General features: G+C 32.3%; 1 protein-coding gene across 1 annotated transcript in view; it reads right to left on the reverse strand.

Annotated features, from left to right (window-relative positions):
• Positions 1 to 21,278, reverse strand: part of LOC145687543 (cell adhesion molecule Dscam2-like) — a 1,184,503-nt gene that overhangs the window by 43,244 nt on the left and 1,119,981 nt on the right. Inside the window, exons 27-28 of the mRNA XM_081761007.1 lie at positions 14,495 to 14,631; positions 5,693 to 5,891 (exon numbers count right to left, since the gene is read on the reverse strand). Coding sequence (XP_081617133.1) covers positions 5,693 to 5,891; positions 14,495 to 14,631 — 336 coding nt within the window. The remainder of the gene's footprint in view (positions 1 to 5,692; positions 5,892 to 14,494; positions 14,632 to 21,278) is intronic.

Here is a 21,278-nt window from a genome sequence, read left to right on the forward strand (position 1 = left end):
ACTATAATTTCTATCATTAAGTCATTTCTTTCTCAACCAAACAAAGGTAGTAAATTGATTTATTTCTTGATACCAAACTGACTTTTCAGTGCTTCAAAATGAACTAAACACCTGTAATGTTCAATGTGACGTTTTTCTAATATTTAAAATCTTTCTTTCTCTTACTCGTCCCTTGATGAGCAATGTGCTAAAGGCAGACAACTTCAGCAGATTCATTGAAATACTTGCATATTTGTTTTCATCTGACTATATTACCCACTTTATGTACCCTGCTTCGAATCTATGAATTACATTATACACACAGACCCACACACAGACAGACAGACAGACAGACAGACAAATCGATCAACACAATGTAAGTATGAGTGTAATTAGGAATTTCTGTTAAAATTTACAATCATCAACGATAAAAGAAAATATACTACTAAATGAAGAACTGAAAACATCCAGCAGATTAATTATGAAAACTACATAGAGATGATGTCCGAAAAACTACAAGTGAGAAACAATAGAAAAGGGAGGAAATCAGTGTGAAGTAGTTGCCTGTAAGAAACCCTTTCTTCATGATCAGTTAGGTAATTGTAAGTCAGATTAAGCACGTATGATGTATGTAATCTGTTATGATAATTAACAGAGTCAAAAACTTTTTCTAGATCAAAATAGATGTATATTCAATAGTATACTCCAATTAAATAGCACGGAAAGTTAAAATAGAAAAGTTTGTGAAGTGAGATCCCCCAGGAAGAAAATCACGTTGCGCAATATAGTCTGCATTTCAATAGCTGAGTTTCGGCTATTTCCCCATTGATAATTGGAAAAGAAGGCTAAAGTGTAGTAGTTAGTTGAGATTTGTAGTTAGTAACCTGACCATCATTTTGTCATCAAATTTATTAATGGAGAAAACATTGGCCTTTTCTCATGCAAAAGAAAATATATATTTATTACAGTGTCTATGAAACAGAAAGCTTAGTGGAATTCCTAACAAAGCAGAAAAAATTTTGAAACATAAGCAGGTTTAGTCTCAACCAGAAGCACAAATCTTGAAAAATCTGAAAGTCAATTCTTAGCTCCAGTTTAGTAATTGTCCGTATTATTACTGACACACATAATAGTTGCAAGATTCTGACTTTAGCGAACTCGTTAATTAATTTCATAAGAGTAAGTCTTAAATAAGTCAATACCATTCTAACCAAATGCTGTATTGGCATTCCAAACTACTTCCAAAAGGATAGATAAAAAGCCTCTTTCTACTTAGTAAGTGACCGAAACCTCTCGGCATTTTTTAAAGATATCCTTGTATTTAGTTCTTTTATTTTACATTAATAAATCATTGTATCTCCTTTGTTTTATTGTTACCAATAAAATATAGTTAATCCCCATATTAAAGTCTTTTGTTTTTTAATCTCTGCAAAGTATTGTTGCCTGTTCAATTGTTCTTATTGTTTTGCCGTTATTTCTTGTTGTCAGAGGTTATTGTTTACTACTTTCTATAAATTAATTTAAAAGTTTGTATTATTATTGAGTTAATATTATAAATATAATACTTAAGTGCTATCAGAATTACATATTTCAGTCAATATATTCATGATATGCAATTTATTTTATGATAATACTAGGATATGTTACCCGCTTCGCTGGGTTGAAATAAATAATTTAAATGCACATTGATGTTGCTTATTTCCGATCATTTTAATGTATGTCACCCCTTCTCATCCGCAAGAACTATAGATACAACACTAATATCGGTCAGTTTTGACCATATGTATATATATAAATAGTTTCTCCTCCCCCATGTTGTGGGTCATGGCATCGGAAGTGTCACCGTTCATCTCAGCGACCTCAAAAAATGTGGATTCAGCACTAATAACGGTCATTTTCTATGATTTTTAAATATCTCTTCCTCTCCTCCCCCAAATTACGGGTTTGAATTTGAATTTAAACGGGGTCGAAAGTATCACTGTTCATGTAAGGGACCCAGAAAACTGTAAATTCGATACTGATAGCGGTCATTTCCGATCATTTTATATATCTCTTTCTCCCCCTCCTCCAAGTGGCGGAGCTGATTTTGTATTTAAACTGGATCGGAAATGTCACTGTTTATCTGAATGATCCCGAAAACTATGGATTAGACACTAATATTGGTCATTTTCGATCATTATTATATATATAGGTCCCCCTCCCCCACCTCCGGGCTGCGGCACACGGCATCAGAATCGTCACTGTTAATCTCAGCTACTCCTAAAACTATGGATTCGACACTAATTTAGTCATTTTCGATCATTTTTAAATGTTCATCCCCCTCCCCTACGTTGTACCCTCCACCTCCCCAACTATCAGACCCGAACTTGTATTGAAACAGCATCAGAACTGTCATTGTTTCTCTTATCGACTCCGAAAACTATGGATTCAACACTAATATTGGTCATTTTCCATCGTTTTTAAAATTTCTTTCCCTCTCCCCCTCCCCTACGTTGCATCGTCAAAGTGAATAGCGTAAAGTAATCCCTGCTCCTAAACTCATGTATGTTGAAAATTTGATTGAGATCGGTCGGATGGTTCAAGAGTGATGAAGTCACAAAGACAGTCATTTTTATTTTGATTTTCTTACATATATCACACCACTCCCCCTCCTCTACGTTGGCTTGTCAAAGTGAAACGATAAAAAACACCCAAGGCCCGACCCTCGTTTATGTTGAAAATTTGATTGAGATCGGTTGGGTGGTTCAAGGGTTATTAGGTTTTATATATTTTTATATATCTTTCCCCTCTCCTTCCCCTCCCCTAAGGTCTACCGTCAAAGTGATATGGTAAAAACCACCCCAGATCCGAACTTCATCCATATTGAAATTTTTTTTTTATTATAGATCGGTCGGGTGGTTTAAGCGTGATGAAGCCACAAAGACGGTACTTTTGTTTTTATTCTTTTTACATATATATATATATATATATATATATATATATATATATATATATATATATCCCCTCTCCTCCCCTCCCCTAGGTTGCACCATGAAAGTGAAATAACGAAAACATCTCAGGCCCGAACCTTATCTATGTTGAAAGTTTGATCGAGATCGGTCGTGTGGTTCAAGAGTTATTAAGTTTTATTCATTTTGACATATTTCCCCTCCTCTCCTCCGCCACCCTAAGATCTACTGTCAAAATGAAATGATAAAAACTTCCCAGGTTTGAACTTCATATACGTAGAAAATATGATTGAGATCGATCGGGTGGTTTAAGAGTTAGTAATTCACAAACATAGTCACTTTTATTTTTATATTTATTGGTTTTTGTCAATATAGTATTTTTAAAAGATGTGGATCAATCAAAAAATTAGAAAAATATCTTACAAGTTGAAGTTTTAGTATCATATTTATGTAGGGTATAATTCTCAGAATATATGGAAATGTCACAGAGTAATAGTCACTTCCGCAACTATAGGCGATAAATAAATTTCTTTCCTATGTAAAAGCTAAAATGTAAAACTGAATCTTTATGTTTAGTATTGGAATGATTTTAATATATTTAGGAAGAAAAAAACATTGTATTCGATCACTTTGTGATCACTGTTTCTTGCACTAGATTTACGTAAATTTATTTCTTCTATCAGAATTAAATTTTTATTTGTTTCGTCATAGATTTCACAATGCAGTGAAAGAATGTAACTGTAACATTTCAATTTAAGGGACAAATACGGAAGTTCTTGACGTTAAATAAGTCAAGTCTATTTTAAATGAATAGTTTCATTACATAAGATAATATAAAATGTACAAAGAGTGTTGCGACTATGAAGTGGCTGAAAATATTTAAATAATTCTAATCATAGGCCTTTCTAGCCTTTGCAGGGTCTGAGGGAGCAAACTCTGCAGGACCCTTCGCCGGTGCTATGACACAATATAACGTAGAAGTGTACAGAATATCACCTTTTAAAATATCTACAAGCAAATATAGAATTCCTATCGATTTCAGCAGCACTTGTTAACAAATCGCAATATTGTAGAGAGCTTCTAAACACGCAATCTGAAGTATTGTGCACAATCAAGAATAATGGAGTAATACTAGGTTTTTTTTTTTTTTTTTTTTAACAATGTTTCTCATTTGTTTCTTTTTCCTTGCCATGAGTTTTATAATTCATGTTTAATATTTTTCTTCCAAGATAATGATCATTAATCTCCTTGTTAGTCATTAGGTGTAAAATTGCATCAAATCGAACTACTTATTGAACTAAATTCGAAACATTACCACCAAAATTGGCGTTCAAATTTTCTCTATTGCTAAAGGCAAAATCGTGAATTGTATGCATCAAGTAACTTAACAATGACTAATCTTATCTCTAAAACGTATTTCCAGCCTCCTTTTTCAACTCCATTTTGGATCTCGGACAGGCAAACGATAGTTCTTCTATGTTTCAGTTCTTTCTCGAGATCGATCCACTTCAACCTACACCTTATGGGACTTTGGGCTCTTTGTCGTGTTTTCGTGACACCTCACATATTCTTCCACACGCTCAGTGGCTCAGTGGTAGAGCGTTCACCTCTGGTACTAGGGGTCTCGGGTTCAAACCCTGATCCCGCCAAGTGAACTTTGTGGTGGACAAACACCGTGTGCGTGGGTTTTCTCGGGGTTCTCCCGTTTCCTCGCACTTTCTTCATTCCACCATTTAATTCATTACTCATTATCACCGTGTCCTTTAGCCTAACCGGCATAACCATGGGACGTAAAACTCAAACTTTCATTTCATTTCATTTCAGGTTTCTAATTGTTTGTATCAATTTGTAGCTTTTATTCATTCTACGTGCTTATATGATCTGAAACGTAAATTACAATTTAATTTTATGTCTAATATATATATATATATATATTGAATATATATATATATATATATTGAATTAAGTGAATATTGATCTTTTTACTTATTTATTTTATTTATTTATTTGCCATCAACACAACAGGCATAAGCCCAATTATAGTGTTGGTGTATTACATAATACATTTACAACAGTTTTCTTAAGCATAGCTAAATAATGCTAGCCATTAGCTTTAGTTAAGCTAATAGAGTTTATATTCCAATTTCTCATCAGATATTCTCTTTGTCACACGTTTTTCCTCTATAAACATATTGCTTAAAATATATCATTTTTGTATGGGAATTGCTGAATTGTTTATATTCTTTTGTTGGCTACCAGCGATTTGATACTAAAATTTAATATATTTTGCCCTAAATTAGCTTGGTATATTTTTCTTCTAATGTTGTGATCAGAACTCATAAAAATGATAAAATTAAACATATGTGTGTGTGTTTTCTTCTCCTCCAACATATCAAAACTATTAAAATACGCTATTCTTTAGTTGCTTTTGTAACCTTAATTACATTACGATGAATTTATATTCTTACTTATGATTACTAAACTTATAATTGTTCCTTTAAATTGAGGAAGTGGTATCGATGTATCCTTTGATAGATATTTCTACAAACTATGTATAATTTAACTACAATGATACGTTGATTTGATATAAACCTATCTCTTATAGCAGGAAAAAGAATCTCAGATTTCATTCCTTCTTCGAAACAAAATGCAGGATCTCATACAAAGAAAGCATACCCCACATCGCTTCGTAAACTTACAGGCCAGAGGACTTCAATAACTCAAACCTAACTATTCTATAAGATAAAGTTATTTAAGGAACTTACTGTGATGCATGGCTCTTTGAGCCACAATCAGCTGTTGAGGTCCCAGGTCATCTAGATGATTGGAAGACTCTGTACGACTGGATGTTCCCTGTTCTGTATCTGACTCAGAACCAAAGCTATCATATTCTTCCGTATCCAATCTCATACTCTTCGCTTTACTCCGTGGTCGTTTTGTCCTTCCATATTCGCTTTTATTAGACTGCAGAAAAATTGAATTTCATCATATTTCGCCTGAAATCTTGTGAATACAAATAGATTTTCGAACTTAAAACCTACTATTTTTTTCTGTTTAACTGTTGATTATTTAAAATAATCTTTTTACACTAGTCTTATTAAATAAAAAAATCACTCTTTTATTACTTTAAACGCAATTTTTCTTTTAAGATGCTGCTTCCAATTTTTCAATTTTTTTTTATTTTTTTGAAAGTTCTAACTTTTGCAATATAGTTATTGAAATAATTAAGTATTTGTCTTCTCTCCATTAATCTTTACCCTAATCGAGATACAAATGCTAATAGTTATTAAAATCTATATTTAAAAAAAAAAGTATATAGCTAAACGTTACTTGCGATTTTGAGTCAAATGGTATACCAATGTCATATCTATCCCAGACACTTTTAAAATATCTACCTTGTTATCTGTTTGTTTCTTAATTTATTGAAGTTTAGCATTATTTTAAAGTAAAAACACTGTCAGACGTGAGAATATTCAACTTGTTTTCTGTATGTATTGCCTAATAACGTGTATATGGTATTTCTAATAGCTCTAATAACAGTCGATATTTGTCTTCTTGTGTAATAAATATATATCACAAACTGTTGACATTTCGTAAAAAAATAAACTTAATAAGTCGCTCAAAATTAAGGAGTAGAGACGTTACCTAATACATATATTCAAGGAGACTATGATGATAATTTAATTGTATATTCAAACTTAAAACACCAATTTTTGTCAGAAATATTAAAATTGCTTGCGTAGGAAAGCTACTGATTCTATATAACAGTTACATTTCACTTAATTTTGATTAATCCATTGTTAATTCGTATTTGTATTTGTTCCTGTATCAGCGGCGGGGCTATATAGGACGATGCTCACAGTTGAACTACTATAGTGCGTTCTATGTTCTCATACCGAGAATTGAACCCAGGACCTCGTGCATCAAAAGCAAGCGCTCTATCCACTAGACTAGGAACGATAGCATATTTAACTTAATTTATAATTGCATTTTTATTATAGCATCATTGTAAAGTATTTTCTAACTAACACGCAATGCTGACCAACTGTACAAAGGATTTTACAAATCTGAAGAGAAAATTTAATATATCCCTTGAACGCCTGGCCTTTTTTAATGCTGTAGCTGCTAATGGCCATAAATAATGAAGTTACAATGCAACTAAGATATCAGAATTGTGAATCCAGGCACTGATGAAATTTATACATAAAGTACCGTATCTTCAAATATAAGTAATCATTAAATATTTAGGTAACATATTACAAAATATAAAATATACAAAAGAATGATTACCAAGTCGCCACTGTTGCACATTCGTTATAAAGTTGTTTGTTCTTAAATGGCACTAGCCAATCTATTAAGCATTCTTAATTCCTGTATAATATTTCGATTCCCAGCGGGAGCTCATGGGTTCGGATTCCACGTTAATCAGTAGGTGCATCTCTCATGTAACCTTGCTGCTGAACAGGACGTTAAACTCAAAATCAACTCAACCTGTATAACACTAATCAAAATACAGTATTCTTTCTGAAAATTGCAACATAAAAAAAAAAAAAAACACATGAATGGAGTGAAAATTATTCTGCAGATTTGGTATATGACTATACAACCAAGAACTACAATTTCAAAATTGTACATCATCTCTAACCTTGACAAGTCATTGCCACGTGTACTCCACGTGCTAAAATCAGTTTCTATCCATTGTGTCAGCAAATAAAACAGACGCCGGATATGTCACGCTAGTGACACTACCTGCTGGAAAACAGTAATGAACAAGGTGATGACCAACCATCTTCCAGACATATTTGATTGACGAAATGTCAGGCTATCATCTAGGTCACGGAAGCAGCTTTAGCCATTATCCTTGGAAATGCTTGCACATTGGGGATACATATGGCGGGCATTGTCCTGTTAAAATAGGGTATCCAGAGTTGTTTGAAAAAAGGGAAAAACATCAGTCTATATACTTTCCTCGATGTAGCGATCGCTAGTGAGGTTGCACTAAATATGTAGCAGCCGAGTTCGAGTGTTGTACCCAATAGCACCATACTTAGCAAAGGTCGCGGTGGCTCAGTGGTACAGCGTTCACTTCAGGTGCATGGTGTCCTTGGTTCGATTCCCACTCGCGCCAAGTGAACGTCGTGGTGGACAAACACCTTGTGCGTGAGTTTTCTCGGGGTTCTCCCGTTTCTTCTTACTTTCTTCATTCTACCATTCCATTCATTTCTCATCATCACCGTCTCCTTTAGCCTAGCCGGCCTAACCGTGGGACGTAAAATTTAAAAGATTTTACCACACTTAGCGTCGGTCACTATGAAGCTCGGCAATGGACACTGGTAGTTTACTTCAGCAGTTCAGCACCTAACGTGTACACAGCCATTACTACACGACATGTTGGAGTGGAAGTTGTTCAAAAAGACAACCATCTCCATTCAGCAAGCCAGCAATTGTGTTAACACAACTATTCAACCCTGAGGCGTTTGTAGTCTTGGGGGGAATGGAAACTGACACAAAGATGTATGTCATTCAGTGGTATTGTCACATTGCTAAGTCTACTGCTTTATCGGCGCTGCGTTTTTCTTCTGTTCATTGTTTTCACATAGGCATCACTATCGTGGCAGTATGGATGTACACGAATTTCGTATTACAACAGCCATCTTTCCGTAAGCGGACCATACAGCTTCGGGCGGTTGCAATTGTTCATCTATAATGCACTCCTTGTTGTTGCGCTTGTGTTTACACGTTTCCTGCTCTTCTTTTCACGCTCTACTGAATGCTACGTAAATCTTCCTTACACAGTACTTCTATGAGCACTAAACGAGTCGATGCTCCACGCTCACATCATCCTTGTCTAAATCTTCATTATTCGTACATATTCTGTAGCACAAATACTGTGAAACACATTTTTGCCATTCATTTTCTCGTTGCAACTCTCAACGACACCAATGTACTTATATATTAATCGAGAAATATTACAAAGAAATTTTGAGAAAAATGAGAAGAGATAAATAGCATGAACTGCATAATACGTTTAAAAGACCGATTGATGTTGATAAATGTAGCTCTGAACAGGATTATCCTAACCTTATAAATTGTATGGACCAGTAGTTTCCTTTAAAAAGAACTATTTAAGCACTTTTTGTAATAATTATTTGAAATTAACGTCACACACTCAGAACCACTTTTATCAAGATAAATAAGGATTTCTCATACATTTTGCAATATATATATATAGGGTGTTTCAAAACAACACCGACAACGTTTGGGAGGTGATTCCGTAGTCGCGTCAAGACTTCACTTACGAACTAGTAAGTGCCCTATCCAAATATCCATGTTTCAGAATCCTGCGGTGCTTCCGCAACAATTTTTATAGAGATAGTTGTTTAGTACTTCAAATTATAAGCCCGTAGCCAAACCCCCTCTATAAAAATTGTTGCGTGAGTACCTTAGGATTCTGAAATATGGATTTTTGAATAGGGTTTATGTTGGTTCCTAAGAGAAGTCTTGACCCGACTACGGTAGGTCCCATAGTTTTAGGGCCATGGATCTTAAAAGTTCATGTTTTTGGCGGCTATAACTCCGAAAGGAAGCATTTGTGCACCCAGGTTGGTCTATACTTTTCGTCTTATTTTGGCGTTAGGAATCACTTCTCAAACGTTGTCGGTGTTGTTTTGAAACACCCTGTATATATGTCAGTACTTCTCTGCTTTCTTCTTAAAATTATACAATATTCTGCTTGCAATATACATATATATTTTGTTCAGTTTTACGCAGGGGTACGGAATCTGTAATAACGTAATGCAGTATTATTCGGAAAGAAGTGTTTTCCACTGGTATATCAACTCTGTGTTATTTATTTGTGTGCTGAAACGTGTATATCCTTTATAATACATAGTACATTTCAGATTTAGTTTATTTATGTGCGCTAGTAGCTACAACTTTGGGAAAGTCATACTTTGAAGGAGTTACTAAATCCTATTTTAAGATCTTCTATATTTATTGCGAAGCATGTTCTGGTAAACATTGTCAACAATAAACACACTGCTGAATTATGTATTCCATTTTTGTTTGTTATATAGTACCCAATTAACAAAGAACAGTGACAGATCTGCGCGAGAACGCAAGTTCAAAATGTATCGAAATCGAAACTCCTGATTTCGTGCTTCATTCAGTGTACACATTTTGTGTGTCAGCAGTAGACTCGGAATTATAACTATTTAAAAAGTAGGACGTCCCACTAAAATATCTTGAATATTTCATGTAACTATTGTTTAATTAGATAAATGTAGAAGTTGTGTATAAAAATAACTCTTAAACTTACGTTAAGAAGTATCTGTTCATCATGCTAAAAAATAAATAGTAATTGAATGTCATAGTAACAATAGCGAATATAAAATCAAATCAATAAACATAAAAATAGGAACGAACATATCTTCTTGTCTGTATTTTGTAAATGTTATAGTAATACTCTGGATCAGAGAGCAAATCCATATTGAGTATATACCTTTTATATTGCAACGGTTGTTTCTACAGGCCACCATCCGCTATAGATAATAAAGTTATGGTGCACAAGGACTTGCGGATTATGGTAAAGTAATGGTAAAATATTTTAAATAAATCCAAATATCTTTAAATACATGTAAACAGTTAACCAGAAATACTGGTAAAAGAAAGAAATTTCTAGTTTTATGTCTTACAATTATATCTTTAAAGCCAAAGGAGATGCATAATTAATAAAAGTCAATGAGGATGACATAATTGGTGGAATGGAGAAAACAGAACACCGAGAAAAGTTGGACAGCACACTGTTCACCACAATCTCACGTTGCTTGGGATCGAACAAAAAACCCTCGCACCAGAAGTAAAAGCTCTAATATTGAGCCATTATGTCCTCTAGAAATGTTGGTGGCCTTGTACATACTATACATACCATCCAGAAGAGTAATCAAAAGTAACAACTAATGTGGTGCAAGTAACTCAGTACCAAACCCTTTATACCAAAGTGAACAAAGTATTTGATTTTCGCATAGCAGTACGCAAACTTTAAGAGAAAAACAAGAAATGGTTTACTTCAGGAGCAGCTCTAGGCAATTTGTTGACCCGTGCAGTAGTATCACTTGTCAAACCTTCTTTCTTTTAAAATATCTCAATCACGAGTTTATGTCCGTACAGGGTTTGTCCATAAAGTAATGAGACTGGCCGACGCGCGGCGCTCCAGTCACCAGTAGTATGCTCCCCGGGGGGATTTTGGTGGGGGGTCCAAGCTAAGCTAACCAAATCTTAAAACTTCTCTAGAAAAAGTAAAGAAAAGTGTTGAAAGTGTAGAGGCGAACGATGTAGGTATTTTTAAGGAAATTAATACACCAGTACAATATGAAGTAATAAGTCTATAGTGAAAAATGCTACAACAGAAGAATAAGTAACCCACACTAGACAACTCCAACAAATAGAACATCAAGTGCCAGGTGGATTTGATAGAAATAATGATATTTTCCTAGGTGCATATACATATTGATGTTAATAAGGTAGTTGAACAAACTATTGATGTTAATGATGTGCAGCTTATGTGGTCGGTTAATGAAAATGTTATATCAGACATGCAAAAATATTGTGATTCGCTATTTCTAACAGAAGCTAATACTTTGGCAACATATATTGATAGAGATTTTGTTTATATCATGTATGTTAATGTCAAAGTAGTGAATGTAAGAAAAAAACTGAGGAATGTTATGGGAGAATTAGAGAGATAGATCATCATGAAGCAATGGTGATATGAAAGAAAAAGAAAGAAAAATGAAATCTTTAAGTATTACGTCCCACGATTATGCTGGCTAGACTAAAGGAGACGGTGATGATGAGAAATGAATGAAATGGTGGATAAGAAAGGAAATAAAGCATGTGGTATAATAATGCATACAAATATCCCGACATCCAGCAATAGTTCCATAAGAACCCCAGAAATTTAGTGAAATTTATAGTCTGAAAGGATGTAGATGTTGAAAGCTCTAACAGATTAGAGAGTTAAAAAAGTAAGGGATTTCATAACGAGTTATGGAAAACGCCGGTGAACGTAAGCTAAAAATGGAAAGATGTTTAATGTTAGAAACTCTTAAAGTTCTATTGTCACCAAAAACATTTTCAGAAGTTGGAAATGGAATAAAAGTTAAATCTGTGGGTTCTATACCAGGACAGGGTGTTGTTAGGAAAGCTGACATAAATAAGAAGTTTTATATATTTTAACCAAATTTTATAATATTTTATTTTGTACCGGGTATATGTCAGTATCCTGTAGAACAAATCGAACTGATCATATTCCAAAACGAAATGAAATGGCAGAAGTTGAAAACTGGCACCCATTGTTCTCATTGTTATACAGAATATTCACAGGCATACTAGATGTAAAGCTAAGGAAATTTATTGAATTAAATACAGCTAGAAAAGATTTTATTTCTGGCTGTTCCACTCCCATAAGTTATTTTACTCTAAATACAGCTATCAAGCAGGGCAAAAAAGAAGACCTATGTTCGGTTGTGCAACATATATCCCCAAGACGCTCAACGCTGTGCCTCATAATGCTGTTATTGAGTCACTAAAGAATAGAAGTATCGCCAATAATTATATCAGAATAATTAGTATTGTGTGCAAGAATAACTGTACTAAATTTAGTGAAGCTAGAGTTGGGGTTAAAGTGGAGGAAAATGGTAGGCAAGGAGACTCGGTGAGTCCCCTTATTTCCAACATAGTTATGGACAAGGTAATAAAGCAAATATATAAGAATAATGAGGAATACAGTGTGGGTAGTGTTAGTCTATGTGAACCATATTGTGTTAATAGTAAATTCTGAACAAAAGTTTAAAATTATTTTTAACAGATTCAATAGTAGGGGTTAGTAGAAGTTTTGAGCATGAAAATCTCTATGGATAAATGTGTGACTTTCGGTTGGTACCGGAAACTCCATCATGAATGGTTAAAAATTGTGAGCTGTCATGATAAGGCGAGAGAAATAAAGATCTAGAAATGGATGACTATTTCGAAAATCTAGTATGCAGGTACACTTTCATAAGGGAATAGAAAATAAACATCGTGCTGAAGAATGGACATTTCCATCCTGACCAAAAATTTTAATTTAGTGATTCCATCGTGTAGAACTAGTCTTCTTTATTTATTTATTTATTTATTTTTTAATAGTTACAAAAAGTCTTCAAATAATACAAAAATGTGAAGTTATAGTGAAGAAAGTTTTATTAAATATGATAGTTGTAATGGTTATTAAATTAGGAATATTTCATATTAATTGCATAGGTATTTGAGAAAGTTTTGAAAGTATGAGCATATTGAAATTAATTGCCGAGGTTTACATAGTTCGTATAGTGTTCTGTTTCTAATATTGTCATCTAGTAAACAGACCTGATATCACTCAACCTCAATTCCATTTTAAAACAGACCTGTAAAAATTTGTGCAATTGTTTTTTGAAGGTGTTTTAATGTGATGTGTAGTGTGTGTGGTGTTTATGTATTATGAAGTATAAATCATACAATTGTAAATTGGGTACATGAACGGGGTCAAGGGAAAAGGTGAGTTAAAGTAATGCATCGATACCGTACACTGGAAAGAATATTCAGTCTTTATTTGAGACATTTCTTTTAGCCTTTGTTTAGGGTTGTATAATAAGTTTTATATATATATATATATATATATATATATATATATATATATATATATATATATATATGTATATATATATATATATATATATATATATATATCTATAACCTATTAATGACCTTTCCGTATATCTTTAATTTGAAAATGAAATTTCTAGTTTTGCTCTGCAATTATGTTCTTTAGGCTATAGGAGTTTGATCAATCATGAAACTGAATTATTAAGAAGGAATTGGTGAGAATGTGGAAGGAAAAGGAGAAAACTCTGAGTAAATCACGGACATATTATCCACCACTAAACAAACACTATTCTAGAAGTTGTTTCTTAACTACGAATTGGAACGTAAATACATAACACTTTCCAGTTCTCGTTTTATTCATAAAAGTTTATATTCTTCTTCATAAGTTGCCTTTATGCATTACTAATGACCCATATTAACATTTTTAATTTTGTAGATCTTTTAATTAGTTTTAGAAAGTAAGTAACAAAAATCCTAACTGGAATGGATTAGCACAGAATATATTCACTGATTGCCTTTTTTTCTGTAGCGTGCTAAAGTTTGAATCATTTGCTCCTACCAAAGTTTAGGGATAGGAAATGTGTTATGTTTCATGAAATTGTGCGAAAATTATCACCACAAAATCCACAAATTGTAAAATAATTAACATGTTATCATTTGATTTAATTGAACAAAAAGTGCAAAATATCAAGAGAGAAGCACAATTTAGTCCAAGACATTATGAACAGACTATAAGCAGATATTAAATAATAAAGTCAATTATTTAAAGTTAAATTAGAACCTATTTTAAACCTTGTATAGATAAAGAAAGATCGTAAAGACATATATTTTCGTATCATATGTAACATAGAAAAAAATGTGTATTTATAATACTTTATTTTGGTTACCTTTCTTGTAGGTGACATTTCACAACTTGCCATGCTCCCTTCTCTATAAGCAAAAGTTTGTAATTTAGTGCTGGATGTATCTTCAGTAGAGGGTGGTACATGAAATGTAGCGTAGGGATATATGTCATCTGAGTACTCTAAATTTAGAAGAAAAAATTGTATTGGGTAAGAAATGTACAGGTGAAGAACGTACAAATATATTACTCATAAAAAATCTATTCTGCTGTAAAGAATTGAGAAAACTTGGGTACTTTCAATATCTAAAATAGCCTCTGTTGCTATGTTTAAAAACTAATAACGATAAAATAAAGTGAATTAACATTACACATTCAATGCTTAAGTTACAGAGAAACTATTCTTTTGGAAATAAAATTAGCATTAATTGCAGGTATGTTTACAATTTAAACCACAATATACCTGTGTGTGTATATATAATATTACTTACCATAAAATAACGAGAAGATTATCATATAAAAGTAAAGAAGGTATACTACAGTTTAAATAGTATTACTAAACATTTCATCAAATAGGGAGAAGAACATGTAGAAAGGAAATGCAAATTAAAAACAGAAAAGTAACTAAAAAGTGGGCGCCATTTTAGGATATATTGTCACGAGATAATGTTAAGAAGTTGAAAGTTTAGAGCATGTAGTAAAGAACAAATACTAGTAAAAGTGCTTGACGGCAAAAGAAAGATAACTGAAAGGAAAAAAAAAATATGTAACTATGCAAAATAATACAAACTTTGAGTTGAAACTTCTCACAATTTTTTTAAGAATAGTTAACTCGGCATTCCGTATATTATTACAAACTATCTGTAGGTTTATGCTTCAAAATGTAAAAGCAAAAGACAATATATTTTACGAGGAGAAAAATACGAATTAAATAAAAGTGTCACGTTTTAAAACACACAGAAATAGTAAACAGTCGTGTGCAAAAATAAATAAGTAGATAAAAAATAAAATATACAAAATAAAAAATGTCTATATTGTAACTGGTGTTTTTTTCAAAAATTCCTTCGGTTTTCTTTATATATTTGGAATTTTTGAATATACTAAGAACGTAAAAGGTTAGTGACAAATGTATGTCAATATTTAATATATATCTAAATGTATTTGATCTTTCTGTTCAATATTAGATTAAAAAATAAATTAGAATAAAAATACTTAAATATGGACGAACTTGTAAACACTGTTGGTTTTGCTATCAGTTGTTTTCTATTTTTTCTGTTATTGTACAATTTTACTTTAGTAAAACGAATAATATTTCCTAATCTGGTTTGAATCACGGATCTTCAATTTAATCATTAACTCTTTTCACTATTTCTTCACTTACTGGTAGGTAGGTTTCCGTTTGTGCTTTACGTTTGAGGACAGAAGAAAATTTGGAATTCGAGTACATCGATACATCTTTTCCATTGTTTACTTGATGTAAAATATTGGGATAATGCAGGTAATATCTGTGAGAATTTCGAAAAAAAAGAAAAAAAAAAGTGAGAAAATTTGTAAGAATTTTTGCGTAAATCTGAATCTATGATAGCTTTGCCTTTTCTTTGGAATCTCAGCATTCAGTGTGAAGTAGTAAAATTTTCTGAAGGGTATTCCGTTTTATAGATTGGGCAATGGAAAAATTTACCCATATTTTTAACTTTTGTTTTTATTTTAATTATTATTTTGTTTTAATATTGCACAAGTATACCGGAAATATGATTTTCAGTAATCTTTTCTTGTGTTAAAATGTTTAAAAATTTCGAATATTTAAAGGAAAAGAAGGTATTTTTGATAAAGCATCACTTACAGTGTACAGAACTATTTCCACATGATTGTATATTAAGGGTGTTCGGTATTGAGGTTAACACAGTGACTTGCAATATTTTTGGGTTACCGAAAAATATTGGTATTCCGAAATACCGAACAACACCAAAGAGCAGAAAACATCGAAACACCTAACGATACCGAAATACCGAACGATACCGAAATACCGAACGATACAAATGTATGATTGTACTGGAATAAGGAATGCTACCGAAAACTGAAATTATCGAAACACAGAGTGATAGCAAGAAACCGGAAATACCGAACGAAGTCAAAGATAGAAAACTGGAAAGTCAATAGCCACAAAAAAATAGATGTGACTAGCAAATCGCTCTATATACTTGAAATTGCAAGTATTCCATCTATTTGACTAAAGGCACAAATATAGAAAGAATTTATAAATTTGAGGAAACAAAAAGGCACAAACCTTATGTCTTCAAAGTATTATGACATGTCTTGTAAATTCTATTTTCTATATTTTATTTTCTATTTTCTATTTTCATGTAGAAAATTCGCATAAAAGTGCTTTTCTTAATATATTAAGAAAATACAAACCAGTAATATATATCGAGGCATTTCGAGTGACATGAATATTCGAGAAGTGTGTGTAGGTAAAGAAGCTACTGTTGTGGAAAACTTAGAAAAGGCATTTGAGATTATATCAGCATATTAAATATATGTTGAAATGGCAATGAGAGCCATAAGAATTCGAAACACGTGATGTGAGTTCAAAACAGATATGAAGGCGCGAGTAATGGTTAGCAATGAATTATTGCTACTTAATAAGACTTCTATTTTTGGTTTTGCAGAAGCATCTCGAAGTCTCTGTTCCCTATATTTAATGCGTTTACCCTTCTAAGTACCATAAAGTATAATTAATAAATGCTTTCTAAAACCAACAGAGAATAATAAAAAGATATTCATACATCGAGTAAAAGAATATATTATATATAGTTTGTATATGAAATACGCTGTTTTCTTTCGTCGATGACAGTCCACAGTACACGATACATAAATGCAGTGTTGTTTCTTCGTGGACAAAGACTAACACGCTTGCTTTTTGTGTGCGTGATCCTTAGTTTGATTTCCAGTGAGAGTAGGTGTCTCAGATGAAAACACGAATAACAGTACGGATCCTACTTCAAACGGTAGGTTTCATCTAATGTAGAACCAGCGAAGGAAAGGGATGTTAAACTCCATTTAATAAAATGAAATAATTTAGTGAAATTCTAATATTTTTACTACAATAAAGAAAATAAATAATAAACAAGTAGCATGTATTAAGCAATAATGAAACTAAAATTTAAACTTTTCATAGACTAGAGCACGAAGTAAGAAAATGGAAGTTATATTCTTTAATTAAACTTTAACAACTGAACCAATACATCTTAAGACCCAATTGTTTAGTAAATTTAACAATCAAAATTTGTCTAATAGGGTGTACCTTTTCCTGGCTATAATAAATAGCGTGGCGGCTCTTGATGTAAGTCATCCTAATATATAAATTAATTAGTATATATATATATATATATATATATATATATATATATATATATATATATATTAAACTTTATTCCTTAGCGTGTGGCGATAAAAAATTTATTTTTACCGATGTGACTTTTCTGAAGTGTCGTCACAGGCTTCAAACTAAGTTTTACCATAAGTGCTGTAAGTAGGCATATTCTAACATGATCAAATTGTCTACTCGTCAAGAGAAAAAGCAATGCATATTAGTCACTATGATTTATGTCTACATGCAAATGAAATTACGAAGAACAGAAAACTGAATACATGCCAATGGGGTTTGATGATGTTTCGAGCATAATTTTAACCTGCAAACACAGCGAGTGCTGTACTGAATAAATTGCTTGTAAATTCAGAAAGCATTGTACAAAGTAAATTCTGAGAGAAAATACTGTTCCCATGTAGCACTGGATAATGTATATACGGGGAGTTGAGGAGAAAATAAACGACGAAAGGAAAATGTAATACATCGGTCGACTTGTTTATGTCTTGCGCCTATTTTTGTAATAATATAAGTTCTTGACCCTCTCTCTGCGAGAGTCCACTTATATCTGGCAGTTGAATTACTTTTTCTTTCAAGAAAACTGCAATTAATCAATAGTACTTCTCATTTCATTTGTTCTGTTGGTTTCTCGAGATGAAAACAAAAATAAGGTCCCTGTAATCTGAGAATACCTTGCGATAACGAATCCATGTGTTCTAATAAGTTGGAGATTCATAGCACTGAACTCACATTCCCATCATTTTCTATCTGTTGTGACAGAAAGAGAAATGTTATCATAATTTAAGAAATGAAAAAGTAAAGGGAGATTCATGCCAATAATCAAGTTGTAGAGATAAAAACACGCTTATTTAATTTTTTTTAACACTACCGAAATAAATAAAACAAAAATTACAATTGCGTTGCCCATGAAATGACACAAGACTTAAAAATATCTTATTCTATGTATCGTGTTGCAAAAATAGCATGGCGTAAACTCACAACAAATTTAATGAAAAATATTTCGGGGTACCCACTGAATCCTTTTACGTACGTGCAACTGGATGAAGCATATAATAATGAAATATTCATCAAATACGTAGAACATTCTTAAACATTTTTAAAGTTCTTCGTCCGAAGAGAACTTCCATCAGTAAGCCTCCGTTTCAGAATTTTGTTTATTGTCAAGAAATGATTTAGTGAAATTTTTATTTATGAAATATGAACAAAACTGTTGTAGGAGTTTAAATGAGATGGTGCAATTCTGGAGAGCTTTAAGCTGTATATAAGATTGTTAATGAAGTATTCATTTATGAAATCTCACGAAAATCATTAAGATCGTTTTTGAGAAAATCAACCTACCGTTAAATTAAGTACCTCTTCTGGAATCTTGTGAAAGAAATGATTACACTATATTTTAAAATATTTAATTAAATAGCTATTTAGAAATACGAATAAAATCTCTAAGAGCCATTTTCCAGAAAATCGTACAAGAAAGCTATCACTAAATTAACTTCTATGAATTTTTCTTACAAAACTAGATTCAGTTAAATTACATTCATGATACATAAACAAAATCGTCTTAGAAAATGTCCCAAATATTGTCCTGAAAATTTACCCCAACTAAGAAATAATTGTTTCTCGATTTTTTTCTTCGAGAAGTTTACGTTAAAAAGTGATTGTATGTTCTAAACAAGTAAAATCGAAATAAGCTAAATCAAGCAAAAGAAAAACTCTGACAACTGAGTATCAGAAGAGTTATAAGTTGAATGATGTGATAATAAGAAAAGGAAAAGAGCTATTGTGTTGAGCAATTGAGATAACAACGCACCATCATATATCAATGTAAACTTTATAAGAATACCAAACTATATCGAAACATCAACAATATCGTAGTATAGAAAATATCGAAAACTATCGTAGCAATGAAATATTAAAAATATCAAAAAATCGAAATATCGATCAGTAAACTTTTTCTTGCTTTCAATTCTAAACGATTTTCCAAAGAGAAAAGTATATCATATATTACTGCTTGGAATTATTAACTATAATGTAATATTTTACGTATCATTAAATTAACACATGTCTGTATGTATAGGCTTAGGTAACGTGCAATGTTTGGCCAGTACGAAAGTGGTCTCATTTACATGACAGTCCAAAATCTGAAATCTCCTCTATCAACTTTCAGATTTACAAACAGTACTGGATACCTAGAGAAGAGTAAACCCGTTGATCCATAAACTTCCTCATTACTAGATCTCTGAGTCTGTTAGGCCTAAAAATTTGAAATTTTATCTCAGTTCTCCTTAGACGCCGGATTGGAATGAAACGGGATTGCTAAAATTGGAGAGAGTTTAAGTAATTTTCGCCCCTTACAAGGTCTCCAAAAGTATTTGATCTAGGGCCCTCCCCCTGATAGAAGAGCTATCGCGTGCGCCTTTGGTCCACGTAGTCCCGAGTTCAACTCCTGGTGGGAAAGCAATTAAACTTGAACGTATTACTGTGGTTTAGACATTACCTTAAAGTATACGCTTCGTATACCTGTACTAAACATTCTCCCTTCAATTTCTTAAACTAGATCATGTTAGGCAGCAGTTATTGATGAAATATCTGTTTGTGTAACACGAGTAAAATTATGTTTTCGGAAAACTTCGTTCAAAGAAAACTTACCCAAAAAGTAATTACTATTTGTGTACTTTTTCGTGAAAAATGCTTATACCATATATTAGAGTTCTTAATGAAATATTTGTTTATGACATATCAACAAGATCGCATGAGTTGTACTTGAATAAATTGAAAAAAAAGAAATAGTAAATATTTCCTTGTGGATATTTTAGCGAGAAGTTATTTCTGTAAGATATAAACAAAACAGCCTGAGATGTTTATGAGAAAAATGTCCGAAATACTCAACCTCAAGCATAAACTATCACTTGTGAATTCTTTCGAGACAAATCAATTTATGTTTTATTGTCAGGTTACTAACGGAACATTTTAAATATGAAGTATGAACAAAAGCAACAGAGCCATTTTAAAGAAAATCACCCAAAAATAATTCAGCCCTAAGAGTTAACTATTCTAATGGATTTTTTCAGAACAAATGAGTTACACAATATTATCATGTTATTACTAAAACATTAATTTGTAAAATATGAACAAAATACCTCGTTTGTTTTGGCGGGGAAGGGGGAAATCGTCCAAAAAAGAAACTAAGCCAAGAGTAAACTACCCTTTGTGAAAATTCAAAAGAGAAAGTACTTACTCCGCAGTATAGTGTTTTAATAAAATGTACATTTTTGAAATATGAACAAAATCTGCTCAGATGTTGACAAAATAGTCCAGATATCAACCCTTAAGACTGCACTACTCCTTCTGGGTTTTTCTTAGAAAACTACTTACACCATGTTATAGGATTCTTAGTGAAACAGTGATTCGTAAAATATGAACAAAATCGTTTAAGCTATTTTGA

The sequence above is a fragment of the Thermobia domestica genome, chromosome 6, assembly GCF_964235325.1.
Source record: "Thermobia domestica chromosome 6, izTheDome1.hap1.1, whole genome shotgun sequence".
NCBI lineage: Eukaryota > Metazoa > Arthropoda > Insecta > Zygentoma > Lepismatidae > Thermobia > Thermobia domestica.